The sequence below is a fragment of the Nelusetta ayraudi genome, unplaced genomic scaffold (genome assembly GCF_046127955.1).
Source record: "Nelusetta ayraudi isolate G7.1 ecotype Tasmania unplaced genomic scaffold, CSIRO-AGI_Nayr_v1 ptg000076l, whole genome shotgun sequence".
Taxonomy (NCBI): Eukaryota; Metazoa; Chordata; class Actinopteri; order Tetraodontiformes; family Monacanthidae; genus Nelusetta; species Nelusetta ayraudi.
The window spans coordinates 2,562,067-2,581,254 of record NW_027466126.1 but is presented as its reverse complement, the minus strand read 5'-3'; the positions used below and the strand labels follow the sequence as shown (position 1 = coordinate 2,581,254).

The window sequence follows — 19,188 nt, the reverse complement described above, 5'->3', positions numbered from 1 at the left end:
AATAGAGCGTGCGAGGCGTCAGCAGCAGATGGAGAATATGCATCAGCACGATGAGTGCGAGTCAGTCCAGAAAAACAGGAAGGAAGTCTTTACAGTTGACTTTTTTTCTGTTTCTTTTTTTCATTTCAAGGCCACAGCGGCGGGGATTAAACAATGTCCAGTGCAACCGTGTAACGCCAGCAGAGCGGTTGAAGAAAAAGGCAAGATATGGACTTCTCCCTTTTTTTTTCCTCCTTTTTTTTAATTTTGTCATGGTGGACAAACCCCCCTAATGACCACGACTTGAGCTCCTGCCTTTTTAATTACCCACCCAGGCCTGACTGAGTCCCACAAAGCTCCAGAGTGGAGTGGTGCAGAGCAGACGGCACAGAAAGGGAAGGAGGAGAGGGAGGTGGGTGGGGAAGAAGAGAAGAAGGAGGAGAAGAAGAAGAAGAAGAAAAAAAGGAGCCGGGCCAGCTCCTTGGCGAGGGTGCCCTCTGAACCCGGCAGCTAATGCGGCGTCCCCCCCACCTCCCACCCGCCGCTCCACTCACTCCTCATTGTTGTTGGACGGGAACGGAGAGATGGCACTCCAAAAACAAGGCCACCGCCGCCGCCACAGTCATGGTCCACAGGCCAAGTGAGAAGAGCCTCGGGTGGGGGCAGGGGGAAGGGGGTCTGGTTGGGTTAGGTGGGGGGGCTCCTCCTGCGACGCCGGCGTGCACGCGGCGAGCACCTTTGGAGCAGATTAAACAATTCAATTTGATTGGGAGGAGGAAGGAGGAAGAAAAACAACATGACGAGCTCCACTGACGGACGCCAAGCGTTTGGTCACAGGCCTGAGAACATGTAGGTTAGCGGGGACGGCGTGCCCACTTCCTCCCCCTCCACCTCCTCCCTCTTCCTCCTCCTCCTCCTCCTCCTCAAGGTGCAGTGATGGGCCCCTCAGGCAGGGGGCCCCTGTCAATCACGGTGGCCCATCACTCACCTTCATCTGCTGAATCTGACTTTATCTTGACGAGCCGCTGCTGCCGCCGTCGTCGTCGCAGACGGGACGCGAGCCTCACCGCATTAGCACGTTAATGAACCGGCTGCCTCATCTTCATCCTGAGGGTTCACCTGACGCCGGCCAACTAGTGAAGCATCTCCACAGCGGCCGGCGTCTTGGTCCGACCTGGACACCCAGACAGGATGGCGAGGGGCCCCAACGCTGCCCGCTCGTATTGTCACATCACATTCCTGAGTGAGGAATCTGTGTCATGGATGTGACTCTTGAGTGTGTGTGTGTGTGTGTGTGTGTGTGTGTGTGTGTGTGGTCCACTCGACTTTTTGCACTGGGGGGGGGATCAGGAGATTCATGACACACTTTAATGTCAAAAATGTAACAATGTGATTCTTTCTTTTAAAAGTAAATTATTGTTCTATTTCTATGAAAAGCTTTTAATATTTCTAGTTTCTAAGTTTCACCATTTTCAGTAAATGTGCAATCATTTGGTTATGAAACATCTTGCATGTATGACACCAACAGTAATGTTGGTATTCTTTCGTACTGTTCTTCTTTAATACTGTTCTTATGCACTTTATGCACAGTGTGCGACTGTGATGCAGCTGAGGAACTGAATTTCCTACAGGATTAATAAAGTACTAATCTACTCTCATTATAATCTTCAGCAAATGTGCAACAATTCGGTTATGAAACGTCTTGCATGTACGCCACCGGCAATAATGTTTGCATTATCCTCTCCAACTGTCAGATGCTGTCTCTTTTGTTGGAGTTTAATTGCAAAGACTGTGAGTCAATAAAAGACCAGGAGGGCTGCTGGTGAACACGGGTAACGCTTTATGAAAAACAACATTCAACATTGCAAAAAACAGGCCCTTCATTTGGAACAAAAACATACAAGAGTATTCACAGAAAATTCACAATATCTAAAACAGATAAAAGTGCCTCTGGTATTTTTTTATAAAAAAAAAATCTTAACTACTATATTAACTACTTTAATACTACACGACAGCAAACGCTGCGGTTTCAGCTGTTCAAACTGGGTTGTGTTGTTCTGCAGCACCCCCTTGTGGTTTACACATATAAACGCAACATCTGCACCTCAAGTAAAAAAAGAAACAGCGCATGAACATTTTCCCTGACTTTTAACATGCTTGGTCCTTCAAGAGTCCAGAGTGGCAACAGTAACAAACTAGTAGTTTGGCCCTTAACTAGTGAATCCCGGTGAACGATTCCCTGAGGTTCACACATGAACTTTCTCTGGAAAGTGCAACAACATCAACAGCTGCAAGGATACAGCGTGTTCATCCCAGACTTTTCTCCCTCCCGCTCAAGAGTCTTTGCTGCTCCGTGGGATGACGGGCCTGCGGTACGTTCGCCTCTCCGAGATGTTGCGTTTGACCTTGACAACGGTGGAGGGAACGGCCTCCAGCTCCAGCGCCGGGCTGGAGTGCGACCGTTTCAGGCCGTCGTCCTCCTCCTCCTCCTCGTCGCCCCCCGTGGAGTCTGCGCACACTGCTTTGTCAAACAGGTCGAGGTCGGCCTCGTTCAGACGGCCGCCGTCCGTCTTCTTCACGCTCTTCCAGGCCTCCAGTACTTGGACGTAGGTCTCGTAGCGGCAAACCTGAGAGGGGATGAGACGAGGATTAGCCGGTGAGGTGCGTTTTTCACGCTGGTAGTGAGCACGAGTTCCCTCGTCAGCGCCGCGGTCACCTCGTGGTGCAGGTACTCCGCCCGAGTGCGATGCTCCTCCAGGTCCTTGGCTTTGGCTTTTTTGCCCTCTGGTGGATTGCTCTGCAGGTGTGACAGGTCGGTCTTGAAGGACTCCAGCATTCCTGAGTAAGACTGCAGCTGGCGCTCCTAGGCGGAGAGCACGACAGAGGAGGAGCTGACGCAAATGTCTTTGTTGCGCAAATTCAGAGACTTCTGACAGCGAATGATGAGAAGGTTTACAGCAAACAGCAGAGAAATCAGCGTCAGTGGATTCAGTTTGTTTCCTTTAGAACGAAAACGATGGAAACAAAGCAGCAGAACAATGACGAACAAGTAAACTGAAGATTATGCCGGTGCTTCCCATGTTTTATATCAGCAGGAAGTGAATTATGGGTTTAGTTCATCGGGCTCATCTGGTAGACAGCTCGGATCTCTTAAATCTCCTGGATATTTTCAGTGCATTCGTGAGCAAGTGACTGACAGAACACAAAAACTAATTCAAAAAGGAATGTGCATCAACGATATTGGACTGCACCAACAAAGCCAAGCAAAAAAAAAAAAACAGTTGATACCAGAGTGTGAGCAGACTGCGAGGAGGGCAGGATGGGCCTGGAGAACCTCCTCTGGGATCCGACAGCGGCCGGGAAGGGAGGTGAGGAGTGCAGGGCTGAAATCAGGTTGATGCGGCTGATCCACGAATACATCTCCAACTTGCACCTGATTGGAGGAGGCGGTGGAGGGGGAGGATGAGAAGGTTGAGGATCAACCCCGGGCGCGGTGTCCTCACACACCCAGCGTTCCGACCGGGCTCGACTTACGTGGCCTGGATGAGGAAAACCCTCCAGTCGGCCGTCTGCAGCCGGAAGACGTGCGGCTTCTTGGTGTAGTCGGCTGCGCGCTCGGCCAGCGAGTGGTGCACGCTGATGACCTCCTCGGTGACCTGCTGGTCGCTCCTGTAGTCCACCTGACAGACACAGACACACACATACAGTGTTAATACTGCAGACAGACCTAAAAACAACTTGATGTTGGAAAACTGCACGGCGATGGTCACGACTCTGACCTTCTGCAGGTAGAGGACCATTCCTCTCAGCACGCCGTTGAAAGTCTTCCAGCCTCTCTTCCCCCACGGAGCTGCCACGCGCAAAAACATTCAGTGGCGAAATTAGACGACAGAATTTCAACGGACTGACGAGAACCAAAAAACATGATCAGGAATTATCACAGAAAAATGAGCTGTGCTTAATTAAAACCTTAATTTGTATTCATTGTGAACTCCACTTGAACATCCTTGTGAAAAGCAATTATATTACAATTTAGCCCTCTGTTTACAGCCAGATAAAAAAAAAAGCGCTAAATTTTGTCTTCTTGCTAAAATGATGCATCGTTGGATTTTCCACATGTTTGCATAGCAGGCAAAAAAAGGCGGTCTCCAACACACAGGGCGGAGCCAACACCTTTTAAATGGTCACATGACACAATCAGACTCAGCGCAATCACAAGAGTCAGACAAGGTAAAAACCAAGTTTCTCCCAGAAACTCACTGCGTTTTCCGTCAACGTCGGCGTGTATTTTCCTCTGAAGCAATCCCTCTTTGACCTCCACGGCCTTCCTGTCGTGAGGAACGTCCTGGAACGGGTTGGTCTTTGAACGCAGCGACACCGCGTCTGCCGAGCCCTCGTCAACCGACAAGCCCATCAGTTCCCCCTCATCGCTGGGAAATCACGAAGACGCATTGAGCACATGAGAGTAGATAAAGACGACGAGAGGAGCAGATTGGGTTTTTTTTTCCCCACTCACATGGCCCACTGGAGAGGTTCACTCTTGATGGAATTGTACAAGCTCTAAAAAAAAAAAGAAAAAGCAGAAGAAAAGATTGAAATTGTTCTCAGCGACGCACAAGTGACAACAAGTGACAACAAGTGACAACAAGTGACAATCTTACCTTCAAAAGATCCTTGCCAAAGTTTTCACCTTCGTTCATGCCATCCAGGTTGGACACAAACTTGGAGGATGACATGGATTTGCCCACATTCTGTCACACACACACACGCACACGAGCACACACGCAACACACGTTAAGGCTGTGAGCGTCGTGTCAACACAGCTTCAGACGGCGCCGCGTCCCTTTCAAGTCACAGCTGTTTCCTACCTGTCCGTGCAAGTCGGTGTTGAGGAGCATCAAGGCACATGTGAGAGCCAGGACGGGCCCTGAGGATATTTAAAAAAAAAAAAAACACACACACACACACACAGAGTGAGACGCAGTGAGGGAGCATGCAGGGAGAGTGACACTCATCACAGCATGCCTGCAGTTTACCTGGCGAGGGGAAGGACTCGGGGTTGCACTGGTGGAAGCGGCAGGAGAAGTGCTGCAGCACACGCTCTCGCTCCTGCGTCTCTCCGATCAGCACCACCACTTTAAGGAAAGACCTGAAAGAGCATCGGCGTCAGAGAGAACCGATTTGAATCCGGACGACGAGATTTTTTTTACGGGCAGACTGAGACTGTCGGTACACGCTCTGCCACGTGCTCACCTCAGGGCACGATCCAGAGTCTGTCCCGCAAAGTCGAAGAATTTCAGGTACTCCTCCCCGACCGCGCGACTGAAGTCATTACTGAAACACACACAAAGAGATTTTTTTCTCCCCCCCAATAAAACAGGTAAAGTTCTCCTTTGTCATGGACCAGACCCCTGACGTACCGGTATTACGTACTGACTTAATTCAAGCTGGAGGCAGAGAAGGACGATGTCATTAGATGGAGCACCTGATGAGCCTTAAAGTCTTGTTTTATGTGCATGTGTTTTCAAAAGACATTCAACAACAAGATTTTTCTCTTCCACCCTATTTTCCTGATGGTTGCTGACACTATTTAACTTCAGTTTGTAGCAATACTGGCATTTGGAAACGGTTTACTGGCTTATTGGTAACTTTTTAACACTTTATTATTTATTGTTTTTGTAAATTAACCTCTAACATTTCTTGTGTAGAGTTTCCTTGCACTTTTTTTTGAAAACTCTTTTAGATTGCCTGACTGCACTGTAGGGGGGAAGCTTTTCAATTTCGTTTTACATTGTACAATGACAATAAAAGGCATCCTGATTCTGATTCTGATTGAACTTCTGTCTATTCTGTCTGTTCTGCTCCATTATCTCAGCGGGCTGTACGTTGAAAAACAACTCTTAACTGACCGAGAAGCTGCATAAAAAAATAAAATGTCCTGCGGCTCGACCAACCACTTCCCCCACTTACTCTTTATCCACGTGCTTCACCACGTCCACGCGCTGCAAGCCGTCTAGGTTAAAGAGGCGCTCGGCGAGGCGGCGAGCGCTTCCTCTGTCCACCTCGGCGCCGTTAGCGAGGGGGGCCGCCGTCTCGGGGCCCTGCGGCTGCTTCCCATTGGCCAGGATGGTCTGAAGGGAGCCGGCGTCACTGCCGACCGCCACGACCTCCGTCCGGTGCTCCGCCTCCTCCTGCCGTTCCTCCACCTGAGCGACCTGGTGCTCCGCCACAGCCTCGGCGGGCGGCTGCGGCTGTGGCTGCGGCTGCGGCTGCTGCTGCTCCATCACCTCAGACTCGTCCGCCTCCTGCGGCGCCGCAGGCTGCAGCTCCGAGCCCGTTTGCTCTTTCCGCTCCGCTGGCTCCGTCTGTTCTCGCCTCTCCGTCGCTGCGGGGTGCTCAGCCTCGGCGCAGATTGCGCGCTCCACCGCCGGCCAATCTGCTCCTTCAGGCCGGGCCGCCTCCTCCTCCTCCACCTCCTTATCCTCCTCCACCTCCGTCAGCGGCGATGGCTCCAGATGTTGCTGCCGTCCTGACGGGTCCCCAGAGTGTCGCTCCTCGGCCGGGTGCTGCCGCTCGTCGCTCGGCTGCAGCTGCTCCAAGAGTTCTTGCTGCTGCAAACAACTCGTCTCCTGATCTTTGGCGTCCGCTGCCACTCCTGAATTTTCCGTTATCGCCAAGTAGTCGACCGCCTGCGTCACCACCTCGAGGTCGTCCTGCGCGCCGGCTGCTGAATCTGCATCTTTGCACATTTCCGACTCTTCGCTCCGTCCCGCAGCAGCTTCATGCGACCCCTCGGGCGCCTCTGCGTCCTCGTCCGACGCCGAGCACCGTCTCTCCTCCGAGGGCTCTGACGGCTGCGCGTCAGTTAGCGTTGCGCGGTCTGTCGGCGGCGCCCCGGCAGCAGCGTCCCTGAATGCAAGCGGGGATATTAGAGCATAAGCTGACACAGTTGTGATTCATAAAGTGAAAGTGTCTGCTGCGAACACACACATCCTGTTCCCCTTTTCTCAAGTCAAGGTCGTGATACTCACACACTGACGAGCAGGCTGGCTGAGTGGTCATCTCCCCCTTCGTGTTTCTCCTCCAGTTCGCTTCTTTCCACCTCCTCCTCCTTCACCTTTTCCCCCTCTGCGTGCTCCTCCTTCTCCTCCTTGTGCTCCTCTTTCACCTTTTCCTCATCCACCTCTTTCTCTTCGTGCTCCTCCTTCTCTTCCTTATGCTCCTCTTTTACCTTCTCCTCCTCCACCTCCTCTTCGTGCTCCTCCTTCTCTTCTTTTTCCTCCTTGTGCTCCTCTTTCACCTTATTCTCCACCTCCTCCTCCTCTTCGTGCTCCTCCTTCTCTTCCTTATGCTCCTCTTTCACCTTCTCGTCCTCCACCTCCTCCTCTTCGTGCACCTCCTTCTCTTTCTCTTCGTCCTCTTCAGTTTCCGGACCCTCCAGTGGTGGCGGAGGCAGCGGCGGCTCGTCCTCTGAGTCTTCCTGTCCAGTCAGCAGAACGTCTGGTTCCTCCCGTTCCTCTTCCAGTTTCAGATGCACGAAGCTCAACGCCCCGTCCTCGTCCTCGAGGATGTCGGTGAAGTCCGCGCTCCCCACGCTCTCAGCAGGGTCCGAGGCTGCCGAGCGCTCGACCTCAGGTTCTACATCGGCCGCCGGGGGAACTTCTGTCAACGCTGGTTTAGATGAGAGCGCACGTTAAACTCATCTCCAAACTAGAATTATTTGTTTGCATTGCACGAACCAGAGCGAGAACCAAACTGGAAAAAAAAGCAAGAGGTGATTCTGACTAGTTAAGTTACTGCTTCCAGTGAAACATACCGTCTAACAGCTCATGTGTTGAGGCTTCCTTTTCCTGTGCCGGAGGCCCCTGTTCATCGACAGCATCACATGCCTGGAAATTGCAACACAGGCGTTACACGGCGCACATGAAGCGAAACTTGTGATCTGACCAACGTTATGTCCGCACTGTTAGTCCCACATCTCAGAGCAAAGACGGAGAAAAAAAACCCTGTGTCTCTACAGAGAATAAATCTGAGGACGTTCGAGTCGACGGCGTGGGCCAGAGACACAGGAAGCCGCACACGGAAATAGTCTACGTTTTATAAATACACTGAGACCAGCATGACACTAACACACCTCATTCACACTCTCTCGCTCACATATGGCACCTACCTCAGGGTCATTTCCCGTCTCCTTCAGAACTGAGGCTAGAAGCGGAGAATTAATCCAGTTTTTTTCTTCGTCTTCGCCTTCGTCCTCGTCTTCTGCTCTGCCCGCCACCGCGAGGAGCTCGTCGTCCGCGTCTTGAAAATGGTGAAGTGAGAGAGAAGCGGTGTCGACACGCGCCGCGCCCCCAGCGTCCAGCTGACTGGCCACGCCGCAGCCGGTCACATGCGGGCCGGGCACGTCCCACTCCACCGTGGCGAAAGAGAGCGGAGGGCTGGTGCAGGACAGTGGGCGCACCGGCCACATGATCTGCTCCCACTGCTCCGTTTCCTCGGGGGAGTCTCGAGCCTCTGTTTGAGACGTCTCACGTACCTGCTCCATGGCCGCCTGCGTCTCAGCCCACATGTCAGTCGGCTGGTTCCCAGTGGCATGCTGGAGCTCTAAGGGGGTCCATGAGTCTTGCTGGGCCAGCTGAAGGACCGAATCTGTGAGGGCGAGCAATGAGGAGTACTCGTTTTCCTCCTCCATCACCATGCGTCTCCGTCAGTTCCGTCTGTTGGGGCTTGTGGGTTTTGTCCTCCTCCACTGTGAAAATAAACATCACCCTGTAAGATCCCATGCATGTGAGATCCAGGTGCCAACAAGACTCTGGCGCAGCACTTTACAATATCTGTGAGAAAGAAAGAAAAAATGAAGTTTTTGAAGGAAAACAGAATCAGGCAACTGTATGAAAAAAGAAAAACAGCTGAGGGTGAAGATTTAAGCAACCATTAGGCAGGAATTACAGAAATAAAACTACCATTTGGTTGTGAGAGAAACACTGCATCTTGGCTTCAGCTCTGATTCTTTTTCCTTTGTTTACGAGAATAGAGTCTGTTTACAAGAGACCTACATGTGAAATTACACAGAGCTGCAAGCAAGAAGCAGACTGAAATAAAAAATCATTTACAGCCCAGCGCATAAAAAACTCACCACTTGTTTGCAAACATTATCCAATGGCCCGTTTTGTTATCCCACGCTGCTCTTTTGCCTGTGCTAAACTTCTTGCCGGGGCTCCGCAGGCATGCATTGTGAAAACACTTTTGGTCTAATGTCAAAGAAGTTTGATTCTATTTCCTGACCGCAGAAAAATGAGCCCAACAAATGTGCATGAGAGAAACTGTTTGGAGGGCGGAGCTCTGCGCCGGCCAGAAGTTCAACAGTTTTTATGTTTATCTTTCTAAAACCACACCGCAGTCAGACGTGACGGGAGGGGGAGACGAAAAAGCATAAAAATCCAAAAGGCACGTTGTCAGAGCAAACAAGGGGCATCTCTGAGCAACACCAACAACAACAGAAGCAAGACAAAATTATTACACCACATACTTTTCTCCGCTTCCCGACAGCATCTAGTTCCTTGTGCTTCTTCTCTATTTCACTCTTTTTTTCTTTATTCGCGTCACGCAACCAGCATCCGGGACTGATCTCAAAACCACTTCCTGTGTGGGTGCTCAGTTCCTGTCAGGGTGCAGCAAGTGCTGCAGACAACTCACGACTGGGCTTCATCAGTTCAGAGGATGCCATATCTGTAACTACACGTGTTGAAACTGACGGAGCCAAATATTATTAGATATTATTTCTTTTGTTTTATGAAAAAAAAAAAAAAATTCCCCCACTACCATGGTATTCCTTCAATTCATTGATTTGTATTCAGTGCTGGGTGTATTCTCTGGTTGCTCTTTGATAAGACACAGTGTGTCATGTCACAACATCGCTGGTCCTCTGACTGTTGTCATCTGCGGCGGCAATGTTGATGGTAACAACCGTGGAGGAAACGGCCATATTACAGAAGGAAATGTTGAACCTCATCGAGAAGAATACACAAATAAAAAAGGATGTTTTGATTTAGAATTTTCTGGTTTCTAAAAACCACAATCAGAGTGGAGAAAAGCAGGGCGTTTATAATGCCTCAAAGGTTTCTGACAGACAAAAACAAGGATGGTGAACTAATAAAGACAGAAGTATACCCATTAGCAAAGTAAGGGATAGTAATAAACTCCAAAGAGCAAGAAAGCCAAATCAGTTAAATGAAGTTAACAGATAAGTTTGCTGTATTTTGTGGGGTTTTTTTTACATCGCAAGATAATTGATGGTTTGGGATAAACAATGCCCCTCATTCATGCACGCTACCAATGGAAATCAAAGCTGAAAGAGCCAACAGAAAAAAAGGTCTCATTAAAAGGCCTCTGTTTGACTGTGAAGCATGACTTACCCCCTCCAGACGCTTTAAAGCAGCATCATATGATCGGTTGGCTTGTGAGGACTCAAGTCTTCTGTGTGGCAGAGGCATACAGCTGCGTTATGTCGGGTTTACGCCGCTGCAAAAGAGCTGTGCATTCTCAAACAGACACACAGGCTTACAAATAGCCCTCAGTCCATTAGGTCTGAATCTGGTGCACACAACAAACAAGCCTCAGATCCGCTGTACTTAAACCCAGCTGAATTTAGCCTGCGGTGTTGCTTCAAGATGCACGCCGGCCACAAGTCCCGCTCTCTGGTCCGAGGTCTCCTCCTTTTGGACTTTTTATGACTCGCTGTGCTGCTTTACTCACGGCAGATATGGCTGAGGGACAAGAGAGAGAGCGAGAGGGAGAGAGAGAGAGAGAGAGAGAGAGAGAGAGAGAGAGGAGGAACAGTCAGAGGAGTGGAAGCTGCTGTGTGGCAGCAGAGCGGAAGAAAAGGCACATTGTGATTGGCAGATGACTTAAGAGCAAAGAGACACCTGAGAGGCCCAGATTCACGCCCACTTGCCTGAAGGCATGCAGGCAAACATACTCGGTCATAATAGGGGAGTGGCTCAACTATGTTCCAGTAAAGATGTGGCAAAACCAGAAGGTTTTTAAATTCAATATGCACAACACCTGTTTCTATTAGTGTGCTGGCTTGTAGCCTGCCTGCCACAAACCAGGAAGTCTTTCATTGAAAAAAAAATTAATAATAATACATGCAAGTCTACAAGCATGCACAATTTTTTTTAAATGTATTACTGTGTTTTTGCCGCTAAGACATTTATTTCACATATCAAACTGTATTTATAAAGCAGTTTTCATACAAAAAAATATATTCGCCATTTGAAAGTAACTCACCAATGCTCCTGCGTCAGTCAATGATTAGTGCAAGAGCCTACGCACTTAATAGTGCTTAACATTTAACGAAACCTCATATTAACTTTAGTCATTAAAAACAAGAAACATGGAAATTCTTTAGTTCTCAAAATGACACCGCCAACTATTACATAACGAAGTTAGCTTTGAGCTTCTCCTTGAGGTTAATTAAATGTTATTAGCATTGGGCTAATAACTGTTAGCCAAGGATAAAATGTACTGAAAGGTAGCGTTTAACGGGATGCAACTAAAAGAAAACGCAACGTCGATGTTAATATTATTATTTTTAGGAACTTTAACGTCCTAATTTAAAATAGTAGCACGACTAGCATACCAAGCAACCTTATCAGCACCTCATTGTAGACGATATCGACGTATGACCCAAGTTAGTATCTCTCCTCAAAAAGTCGGTGTTTCTCTACTGTAATGTCCTCGAGGAGAGGTGAAACAACAAAGGCGTTCGAATAAATGAAAACGTCAGCACTACCTAGCATTGATGTGGAAAATATTGTAGTTGTAATATGAATCTGTTGGGAGTGTAGCTGCAGTGGAGAATGGTTGTTACAAATATATATATATTCTTAATTCAGAGTTCAACATGCCTTCTTCCATTTATACGAGACGCGACGTCTGAACTCGTCACCATGAAGTCTGTGTCGACACCAAAGTGTGTCTGGGAGAAGTCTGTTACCAGCTCACACCGGCAGGGGCGTTACAGACGATAATTTGACAGCAGACTATTTTTTAAGAAACTTTATTCGAAATTGTGAATATACAATGACAGTCGTATACAATTACAATATGCCTTATATATTGATATAGCGCTGAACGAATAAAATGAGAAGCAATTCCACACTTGATTGTTAAAAGAGGATAGTAATTTAAGGGCACAACGCCTGTCACATCTACCACCCACGGTCAGAACAGAACTTTTAAAAGTTTGAGGCTAACTCCGCCTGTTTCCTGGGAACGTCATTTCCCCCCCCTAACTACGGACACCGATGTGCATGCTAATAAATGCAATGATACACGGATAAAAGAGCGGGTATTTAGTTTGTGTCGACGAAAAAAAAAGAAGCAAAACATTTGTCATAGGAGGGAATATTCAGATAGGTAAGGAAACACAATTCACTCGTCATCACTGATAAAGAGTATACGATGAGCCTTACGCACCCGCACAACCCAAAAACATTTGCAACTGGAAAACGACAATGCAATTGATAGAACAGAAACATGGACATTAAAAACGTTATAATTAATTTTTTAAAAATCCGATACTAAAAAAAACATTGTCCTTTGTCTATTATTGTATGAAATTAAAGCGTTCACTCGGTTGTTGTTTTGTTTTTTGTTGTTGTTGTTTTTTTACTTTTTCAACTTTATTTAAATTCAACAACATTGACAATCGAATATAAATAATCAACAAAACAGCCCCACTTCGCAAAGTGACTTCGAAATGACGTCTTTTGTAAGTCATTTTTGGACCGCCAAAATGTTTTCTCATTTCAAAATATGAAAAGGAAAATAGGAATATTAATTCAATCGTTTTTTTGTTCGTTCTCTTAATACATCCATGACTGACACGTCTAAACTCAAGCGTACCGCTTGACTTGACGTCATTTTCGTGCGACGGCCTTCGCTTTGTTTGTTCCGTCCACGGTAGCAGAGCTGCACACACCCAGATCTCTCTGGATATTTTAGACATTCTACACCCCACTAACTGGGTGACAGATTGTTGCCGCACTTTAGCAAAGGGAGGATGGCGGGGGCTATGGATTTGAAATTCCTTCTGGAGTCTTCTCTCAATGAGATCTTCAAGGCGACCGTCACTGACATACTGGACTCTGTGGACCGGACGCTGTCTGACTACCAAGGCACAATACGCAGGATCGAGCTGGAAAACGAAGACCTGAGGCGGCAGCTGTTTTCAGTGAAGAGCACGGAGACTGCGGCGAGAGGTACGATCGCGTACAACAGGTCGCTGATGAACGGCAAGTGTTGACATTGAAGCAACGCAGATTAGTGCAGCGTTTGTATCCTGTTAGTCAGGGGCGATGTGTGTAAAGAAAACAAAAGAACTGGACAATTACAATCAGTTTGCAGATTACATGACACACAACACGGGTTATTAAGTATATATATTACCAAACACAGAAGCACGTGCACCTAAGACTGTCAGTATTTTAATAAGGCTGCATAAACATTGCATGATTGGTGAATTTCCATGACCCTGAGTGTGGAAACTTTATTGATCCATGTTGTTAAACATTTATTACTTTACAGATATCTGTGAGGAAGATGCCTTTGAAGAATTTGCACCTCCTCCATGGAGCAGTTGTCCCACCACGTCCACGCAGGGCATTTTCAGAGTTTCTATATGCAGTAGCGACAAGAAGAACCTCAGGAGGAAAACCAAGGACAAAATGAGGAACGGCTCGTCCTCAAGCATATCTTTCCTGCAGACGGATCGCATGTTGGATAGACCATGTGTGAGTCCAGTGAAGGAAAGTGTTTCCTCTCAAAGCTCGATAGCTGTCAAACCCGAGCCAGACCTGGACGACACCAGCGCCATTGACCTGTCGCAGCCTTCGACTTTCCTCCCTGAAGTGACAGGGTCAATGAAAGAAGAGGGGACAGGGCTGAGCTTTGAGGATCCTGAGACCTACACGCCTCTGCCGCCATCTGCAGGCCTCGAACAAGACTCCAGAGACGGCGATGAGGAAGTGAACGGCTGCAGCAGCTCTGAGACTTGCACCCAGGTTGAGCGCCTCATCAAGACTGAGGAGGAGGAAGAGCTGCAGCACAGTGAGCAGTCGGAGAATGAGCTGAGCCATTACGCTGAATCAGCAGACGGTGCCGAGGAAGCGAGCTGCCAAGTTGAATTTGCGGCGCCCGAGGCAGACGACTCGGCCGGCATTCCCTGGGATGACGGGGGCAGAGATTTGTGCTGCCCCACGTGCCAGAAAACGTTCAGCCGACCGTCCTCGCTCTCCCTCCACATGAGGACGCACAAGGAAAAGACCCACACCTGCGGCTACTGCGGTAAACGCTTCGGGCGGGCCGACCTCCTCAGGTCGCACAAGAACACGCACACCGGCGAGAGACCCTACGTGTGCGACATCTGCCACAAAACGTACCCCCACCAAAGTCAGCTCAGGGTCCACAAGCGCATCCACACGGGCGAGAAGCCGTACTCGTGCACGTACTGCGGCAAGCGGTTCACCGAGCACAACCCGCTCCGGGTCCACCTGCGAACTCACACGGGCGAGAGGCCCTACGGCTGCCAGAGCTGCGGCAAGACCTTCAGCAACGCGGGGAACCTGCGCATGCACGAGAGGATCCACACGGGCGAGAAACCGTACGGCTGCTCGCAGTGCGGCAAGAGGTTCAACAGCCAGGGCGACCTCAAGACGCACTACAGGATCCACACGGGCGAGAAGCCCTACAGCTGCAAGCTGTGCAAGAAGACGTTCAGCCAGGTGGGCCACCTCACCATACACATGCGGATGCACACGGGCGAGCGGCCGTACAGCTGCACGGAGTGTGGCAAGTCGTTCACGGTGGCCAGCAGCCTCAAGCTGCACCTGAGGACTCACACGGGGGAGAAGGAGTACCCCTGCTCCTACTGCACCAAGAGGTTCGCCCGGGCGGGTCACCTGAAGAGACACGAGATGGTCCACACCAAAGAGAAGGTCTTCCACTGCAGCACATGCGGAAAGAGCTACGCTGATAATTCGTCCCTTAAGAAACACATGAAGGTGCACCAGGTGCAGGAGCAGGAGACCGAGAGCGCAGCAAACACTAGTGGCTGGTGAGACCAACTGAGCTCCGCCGCCGAGACTCTTTCACTGACTGAGAAATTTAAAACCAAAAACATTGAGATAAAATACCTGTGAATACCAAAAGCATGTTCTTCAAATGGAAGAATGTTTTTGAATGAAAGGCTCTGCAAGCGTTGAAATCCAGTTGCCTACAAAATAGCACAAGACTATGATGACCTGGACAACTGAGAAGTGATACAGACTTAGTGCTGTGTATAATTTTACTCAGCTGTTTTAAATAACGTTTGGCATATTTGAGTGTTTTAGAGCTTCGAAACACATCTGGCAGCATATATTTAGTGGACCTGACCATTTTTTTAGAGCTGTATTCTCTCTAGTCTCTACTGTGTCTCCCCAGAAATAAGAAAAGTAACTTTTTCGCTCCACCTTTCAGAAGGTGCATGTTAAAATGCATAGTTTCAGTTCGTTGTGGTCTCAAAAGAGGGCCAGATGTGATTATAGGACTGTTTTTAGCCTGTAACCCAGAATTGGGTTTCCTGTTTTATCACAGCAATGTTTTGGTAGATTGGCGCAATGTGCAATTTAGGCTGAAAGCTACCGGAGAAACCTTGAGATTATTTGGGTTTGCACTCGCCACCAGCCACGGTGCAGTAGGCTGCTGTCTAATTTTCAGTTGGTCCAAAGGTTTTAGCAATATGTTGTATTATTTGATCTGGTACACTTTAAATATTTCTTTTGTTTTGTTTTGTTTTCTCAATCAAAATGTTACTGAAGGAGGACTTAATTACACCAAATTGCACATTTGCAGTGCTGCTGCTGTTGTTTTACAGCACTTTAAAGATTACAGTGTGTTAAATATGAGGTGTGCACAGCAAGACTGCATTCCAGCTTCCGTTGTTATATTTGACCCAAATGTGCTTGTAATAATATTTTCCCCCAATAGGGGTCTGTGCAAAATTTTAAGGTGATTTTTTAAAAAAAGAGAACTCAATCAGACACACATTTCCACGCTGATCAGGGCACAGGTCCAGTGCTGTGTGTTGCACCTGTAATTTAAGGTGAAAATCTTTATTATATTGCAATATTTTGTTTGAAAGTAATATTGTGTTGTAATGGCGTCACTGCAAAATGATCAGTATTGATTTTTTTTCGACCTTCTGTGTTTTAGTTTTGTGTAGTGGTTTTACCAGGAAACCTGAGTCACACGTTCAAATGTCATGTTTATAATGATAGCTTTACCGCTTGTTGTGACAACTGGTTTATACGCCGACCTGGTGATGTGTGTTAAACTGTGTGGTCGCTACCGGCAACATGCTGCTGGTAACATTTCTGTTTCTGTGTGTTTAAATTAATCAGAGCTGTTTTCTTCTTTTACAGTCAGTGCAGACAAAAGAAAAAAATGCAATTCAGTAAAAGTATAAATTATGAAAAAGTGGTTCCTGAGATTTATTTATTTTATTCATCCTTCTTTTCAACATGACAGTGGGAATCTCTTCATAAGCAGATTTTAAAAAGCTTAAATAAGCAAAATGCACAAAGTTAATATAATAGTTTGGTAATTGCTTCCCTTAGATCAGTGTTTCTCAAAGTGGGTGGCGTGCCCCCCAAGGTGGGGCGTGACAGAGAAAGTTTGAGAACCACTGCCCTAATGCCATGCAAGTCTATGGGGTCAAAAGTCAACTTTGTCCTAGAGATATGGGGGCCACTTGCAGGTTCATCGTGATCCCTCAAGACACAGCCACGTCAAATTTGGAGGAGGAACCCTGAAAACCTAACCCTAATTCTAGCAGTAAAAATTTTCTTCCTCCAAGGCTGAGAACCCCTGCCTTAGATAAACAGAACTCACTAGCCCAATTAACAATATGGCTACTTAATGCTATATTTATTATTTACAAATGACTCTTTCCAAAGTCTAGACCAAGTTTCTTCCAAATATTTCCCATCAAATGTGACCAAAGTCACATTCCCTCCCTAAAATGTAAACCTATTTCTTGGGGAGGGAGGTTAATGTATGACGTACAAAGTCATTGTCAAATCAACAACAAAAAAAATAAAGTCCTCAATTTCAGCTCTCAATATTCAAAACAGTAACTCAGCATCCACGCGTGATGGCATCATTTATCCTCTTATCACATCCCAACATAGTTTACCCAGAATGTGCATTGCACTCATTTACTACTCACCACTTTGTGGCTGACCTGTGGCTTTCTATTCTACTTCAGCATTCAAACCGCCAGACGGCGGCGGCAGCCGTGTACTGGTCAGACATGAGAGAAGCACAGCAGCTTCTCTCCATGCCGCTCCAGTGGCCTTTTCTACTGAAGCGGCGACGCTGTAGCCGCGTTTGTTGCCAAAATACTGGCCAGCGCGTGACGCAGCTTCCTGTGTTCAGAGAGATTTAGAGGGACATGTGATTGGGAAACGTTCAATGATTTCACCATAGAGGCTGAGCATTCGCTGTGTTGGGAAGTTCAGACCTCCCCTAACCCTAACTGTAACCCTAATGGGACATTGGACCAATGAGACAATTTGTTGGACTAATGGGAGGTCGGACAAAAGAAATAGGGGTTATTTATCAATTTCCAATGAGCTTTCCCTTCAAATTTCTCTTTGCCATTGTCTCGTGGCCCCCACTTGGTTTAGCTCGTGCCACTCTGGCAGCAGCAGATGCTGCTGGGCTTCTCCTTGGACAGGTAGAGCATCGGTTGGATGCTGCTGCTGAAGTCCATCAGGCCGAAGGCAACGTAGTGGATGTAGCAGCGAAAGACGTCAGAGGAGAAGTAGTCCTGGAAGGGGAAGAGCGCCACGGGTGGGAAGTAGTTGAACACTATGATGCCCAGGATGATCAGGACCGTCTTGAAGGCCCTCTTCTTCACCGGGTGCATCTCGTCCCTGCCGGGCCCCGACTGCCTCAGCACCCACAGGATGGCAATGTTGCAGAACACCATAAAGGCAAACGCCGCCAGGATCATGGCGGTGAAGACCTTCTCGAAGTTGATGATGTTGCCCACGCACTTGGCGGCAGCGTAGCCCAGGGCGAACAGCCAAACGCCGAGGGCCAGCACGGTCCTGTGCCAGCGGTCCTTGTGCTCGGTGAAGGTGAGCGGGTGCACCACAGCAACGTAGCGGTCCAGGCAGATGCAAGAGAGGAAGAGTGGCGAGGAGTCCTTGATGCCGTAGAAGAAGCGCAGAACGTACCAGGTGCTGCTGGTGGTGAGGAAGACGATGTTGGCCAGCTCCAGCGGAGGCATGAGGCAGAAGAGCACGTCCAGGATGGCCAGGTGCATGATGAAGATGTCCGAGGTGGACGAGTCGCCTTTGTTCTTGTGGATGAGCCAGAGCACCATGAGGTTGGCGGGGACGCCCAGGAACATGTTGATGAGCTGGAGGCTCAGGTACCAGATGAGGACGCCCGGCATGTCTCTGCAGAGCTCGTACACCGTCCTCTCCACGGCGGTGTAGTTGAAGGGCCTGTGGGAGACCAGCAGGGCCGAGGAGTTCACACGGAGAAGGTCCATGATGCTGCCAGTCAGCGGTGGAGGACGCGAGATGGCATCAGAGAGAGCAAGACTTGCCTAAAGAGAGGAAAAACAAAGCTTCGGATGAGAAATGAATTTCTACTAAAAAAAGTTGTTTTCCAGAGAACAGTGATCAGAAGGCCATCAGAGACAACGAATGACAACAAAACAACATTGAACACAGATTTTAGGCTGCGTACACAACAAACTTTTTCCACAGACAAATTTCCCAGGAAGTTGAGAGACTGACTCAATCAACCTCCGGGTCCACGTCCCTCTGCAGCAGCCAACCTCACGTCTCAAAAACTTCTCACCCCAGGAGGTAGTTCCTCCACGTAGAGGTGCCCACAGGTGCGCTGCATTTTGCCCATGATTTGAATGCGCTTGGTTTTGCTGGGAGTTTGCATGTTGTCGCGGTGTCTCCTTGAGGTGTTTGCGACTTCCTCCCACAGACCAAACACATGCAAGTCAGCCTGCCTAATCTCATTATCTACAGGTGTTGCCCAGTGCCTCTGTTTGTCAACCCCGGGAACAAATCTGACGTCTGACGTCACTGGACCTCAAATCAGATAAGACTATTAACATACGCAATGACTCTGGCT

At 48.4% G+C, this 19,188-nt stretch overlaps 4 protein-coding genes across 12 annotated transcripts in view; 1 reads left to right on the top strand and 3 right to left on the bottom strand.

Moving 5' to 3' along the window:
- Positions 1 to 1,796: 1,796 nt before the first annotated feature.
- Positions 1,797 to 11,486, bottom strand: LOC142899870 (uncharacterized). Of its 7 annotated transcripts, none has more exons than XM_076043739.1 (17): positions 11,269 to 11,486; positions 10,395 to 10,745; positions 8,150 to 8,813; positions 7,796 to 7,868; positions 7,011 to 7,650; positions 5,950 to 6,888; positions 5,233 to 5,313; positions 5,016 to 5,128; positions 4,848 to 4,906; positions 4,641 to 4,730; positions 4,496 to 4,539; positions 4,240 to 4,409; positions 3,759 to 3,829; positions 3,514 to 3,659; positions 3,268 to 3,412; positions 2,696 to 2,842; positions 1,797 to 2,606 (listed from the first exon to the last, which is right to left on the bottom strand). In XM_076043739.1, exons 3-17 carry the CDS (start codon positions 8,675 to 8,677, stop codon positions 2,313 to 2,315), a joined length of 3,540 nt encoding a protein of 1,179 aa, XP_075899854.1. In that variant the 5' UTR covers positions 8,678 to 8,813; positions 10,395 to 10,745; positions 11,269 to 11,486; the 3' UTR covers positions 1,797 to 2,312. The 7 variants fall into 7 exon arrangements, with proteins under 7 accessions (XP_075899854.1, XP_075899860.1, XP_075899855.1 ...); XM_076043745.1 differs by lacking the exons at positions 10,395 to 10,745; positions 11,269 to 11,486 and adding an exon at positions 9,116 to 9,483 and having other exon boundaries at positions 7,011 to 7,096; positions 7,148 to 7,650; XM_076043740.1 differs by lacking the exon at positions 11,269 to 11,486 and having other exon boundaries at positions 8,150 to 8,728; positions 10,395 to 10,767.
- The window catches only part of sapcd2 (suppressor APC domain containing 2), a 24,706-nt gene continuing 12,610 nt past the window's right edge, over positions 7,093 to 19,188 (bottom strand). For both annotated transcript variants that reach the window (XM_076043748.1, XM_076043750.1), the window contains exon 7: positions 7,093 to 7,105. The gene's annotated coding sequence lies outside the window, so the exon portion shown is untranslated. The remainder of the gene's footprint in view (positions 7,106 to 19,188) is intronic.
- On the top strand, positions 12,626 to 16,054 carry LOC142899871 (uncharacterized). 2 transcript variants are annotated; one of them, XM_076043747.1, is made up of 2 exons: positions 12,626 to 13,244; positions 13,570 to 16,054. In XM_076043747.1, exons 1-2 carry the CDS (start codon positions 13,046 to 13,048, stop codon positions 15,099 to 15,101), a joined length of 1,731 nt encoding a protein of 576 aa, XP_075899862.1. In that variant the 5' UTR covers positions 12,626 to 13,045; the 3' UTR covers positions 15,102 to 16,054. The 2 variants fall into 2 exon arrangements, with proteins under 2 accessions (XP_075899862.1, XP_075899861.1); XM_076043746.1 differs by having other exon boundaries at positions 12,626 to 13,277.
- Positions 16,359 to 19,188, bottom strand: part of hcar2 (hydroxycarboxylic acid receptor 2-) — a 3,545-nt gene continuing 715 nt past the window's right edge. Inside the window, exon 2 of the mRNA XM_076043751.1 lies at positions 16,359 to 18,643. Within this exon, the coding sequence (XP_075899866.1) occupies positions 17,708 to 18,586 (879 nt within the window). The 5' untranslated portion in view covers positions 18,587 to 18,643 and the 3' untranslated portion in view covers positions 16,359 to 17,707. The remainder of the gene's footprint in view (positions 18,644 to 19,188) is intronic.

Bases quoted from the DNA above. Each gene is read 5' to 3' on its own strand.
- LOC142899870 (XM_076043739.1), bottom strand. From the start codon at position 8,677: ATGGTGATGGAGGAGGAAAACGAGTACTCCTCATTGCTCGCCCTCACA. The intron at 7,869-8,149 runs GTAGGTGCCATA...TGCAATTTCCAG, and splicing joins AGACGGGAAATGACCCTGAG to GCATGTGATGCTGTCGATGA. The intron at 3,660-3,758 runs GTCAGAGTCGTG...TGTGTCTGTCAG, and splicing joins TGGTCCTCTACCTGCAGAAG to GTGGACTACAGGAGCGACCA.
- LOC142899871 (XM_076043746.1), top strand. From the start codon at position 13,046: ATGGCGGGGGCTATGGATTTGAAATTCCTTCTGGAGTCTTCTCTCAAT. The intron at 13,278-13,569 runs GCAAGTGTTGAC...ATTACTTTACAG, and splicing joins CAACAGGTCGCTGATGAACG to ATATCTGTGAGGAAGATGCC.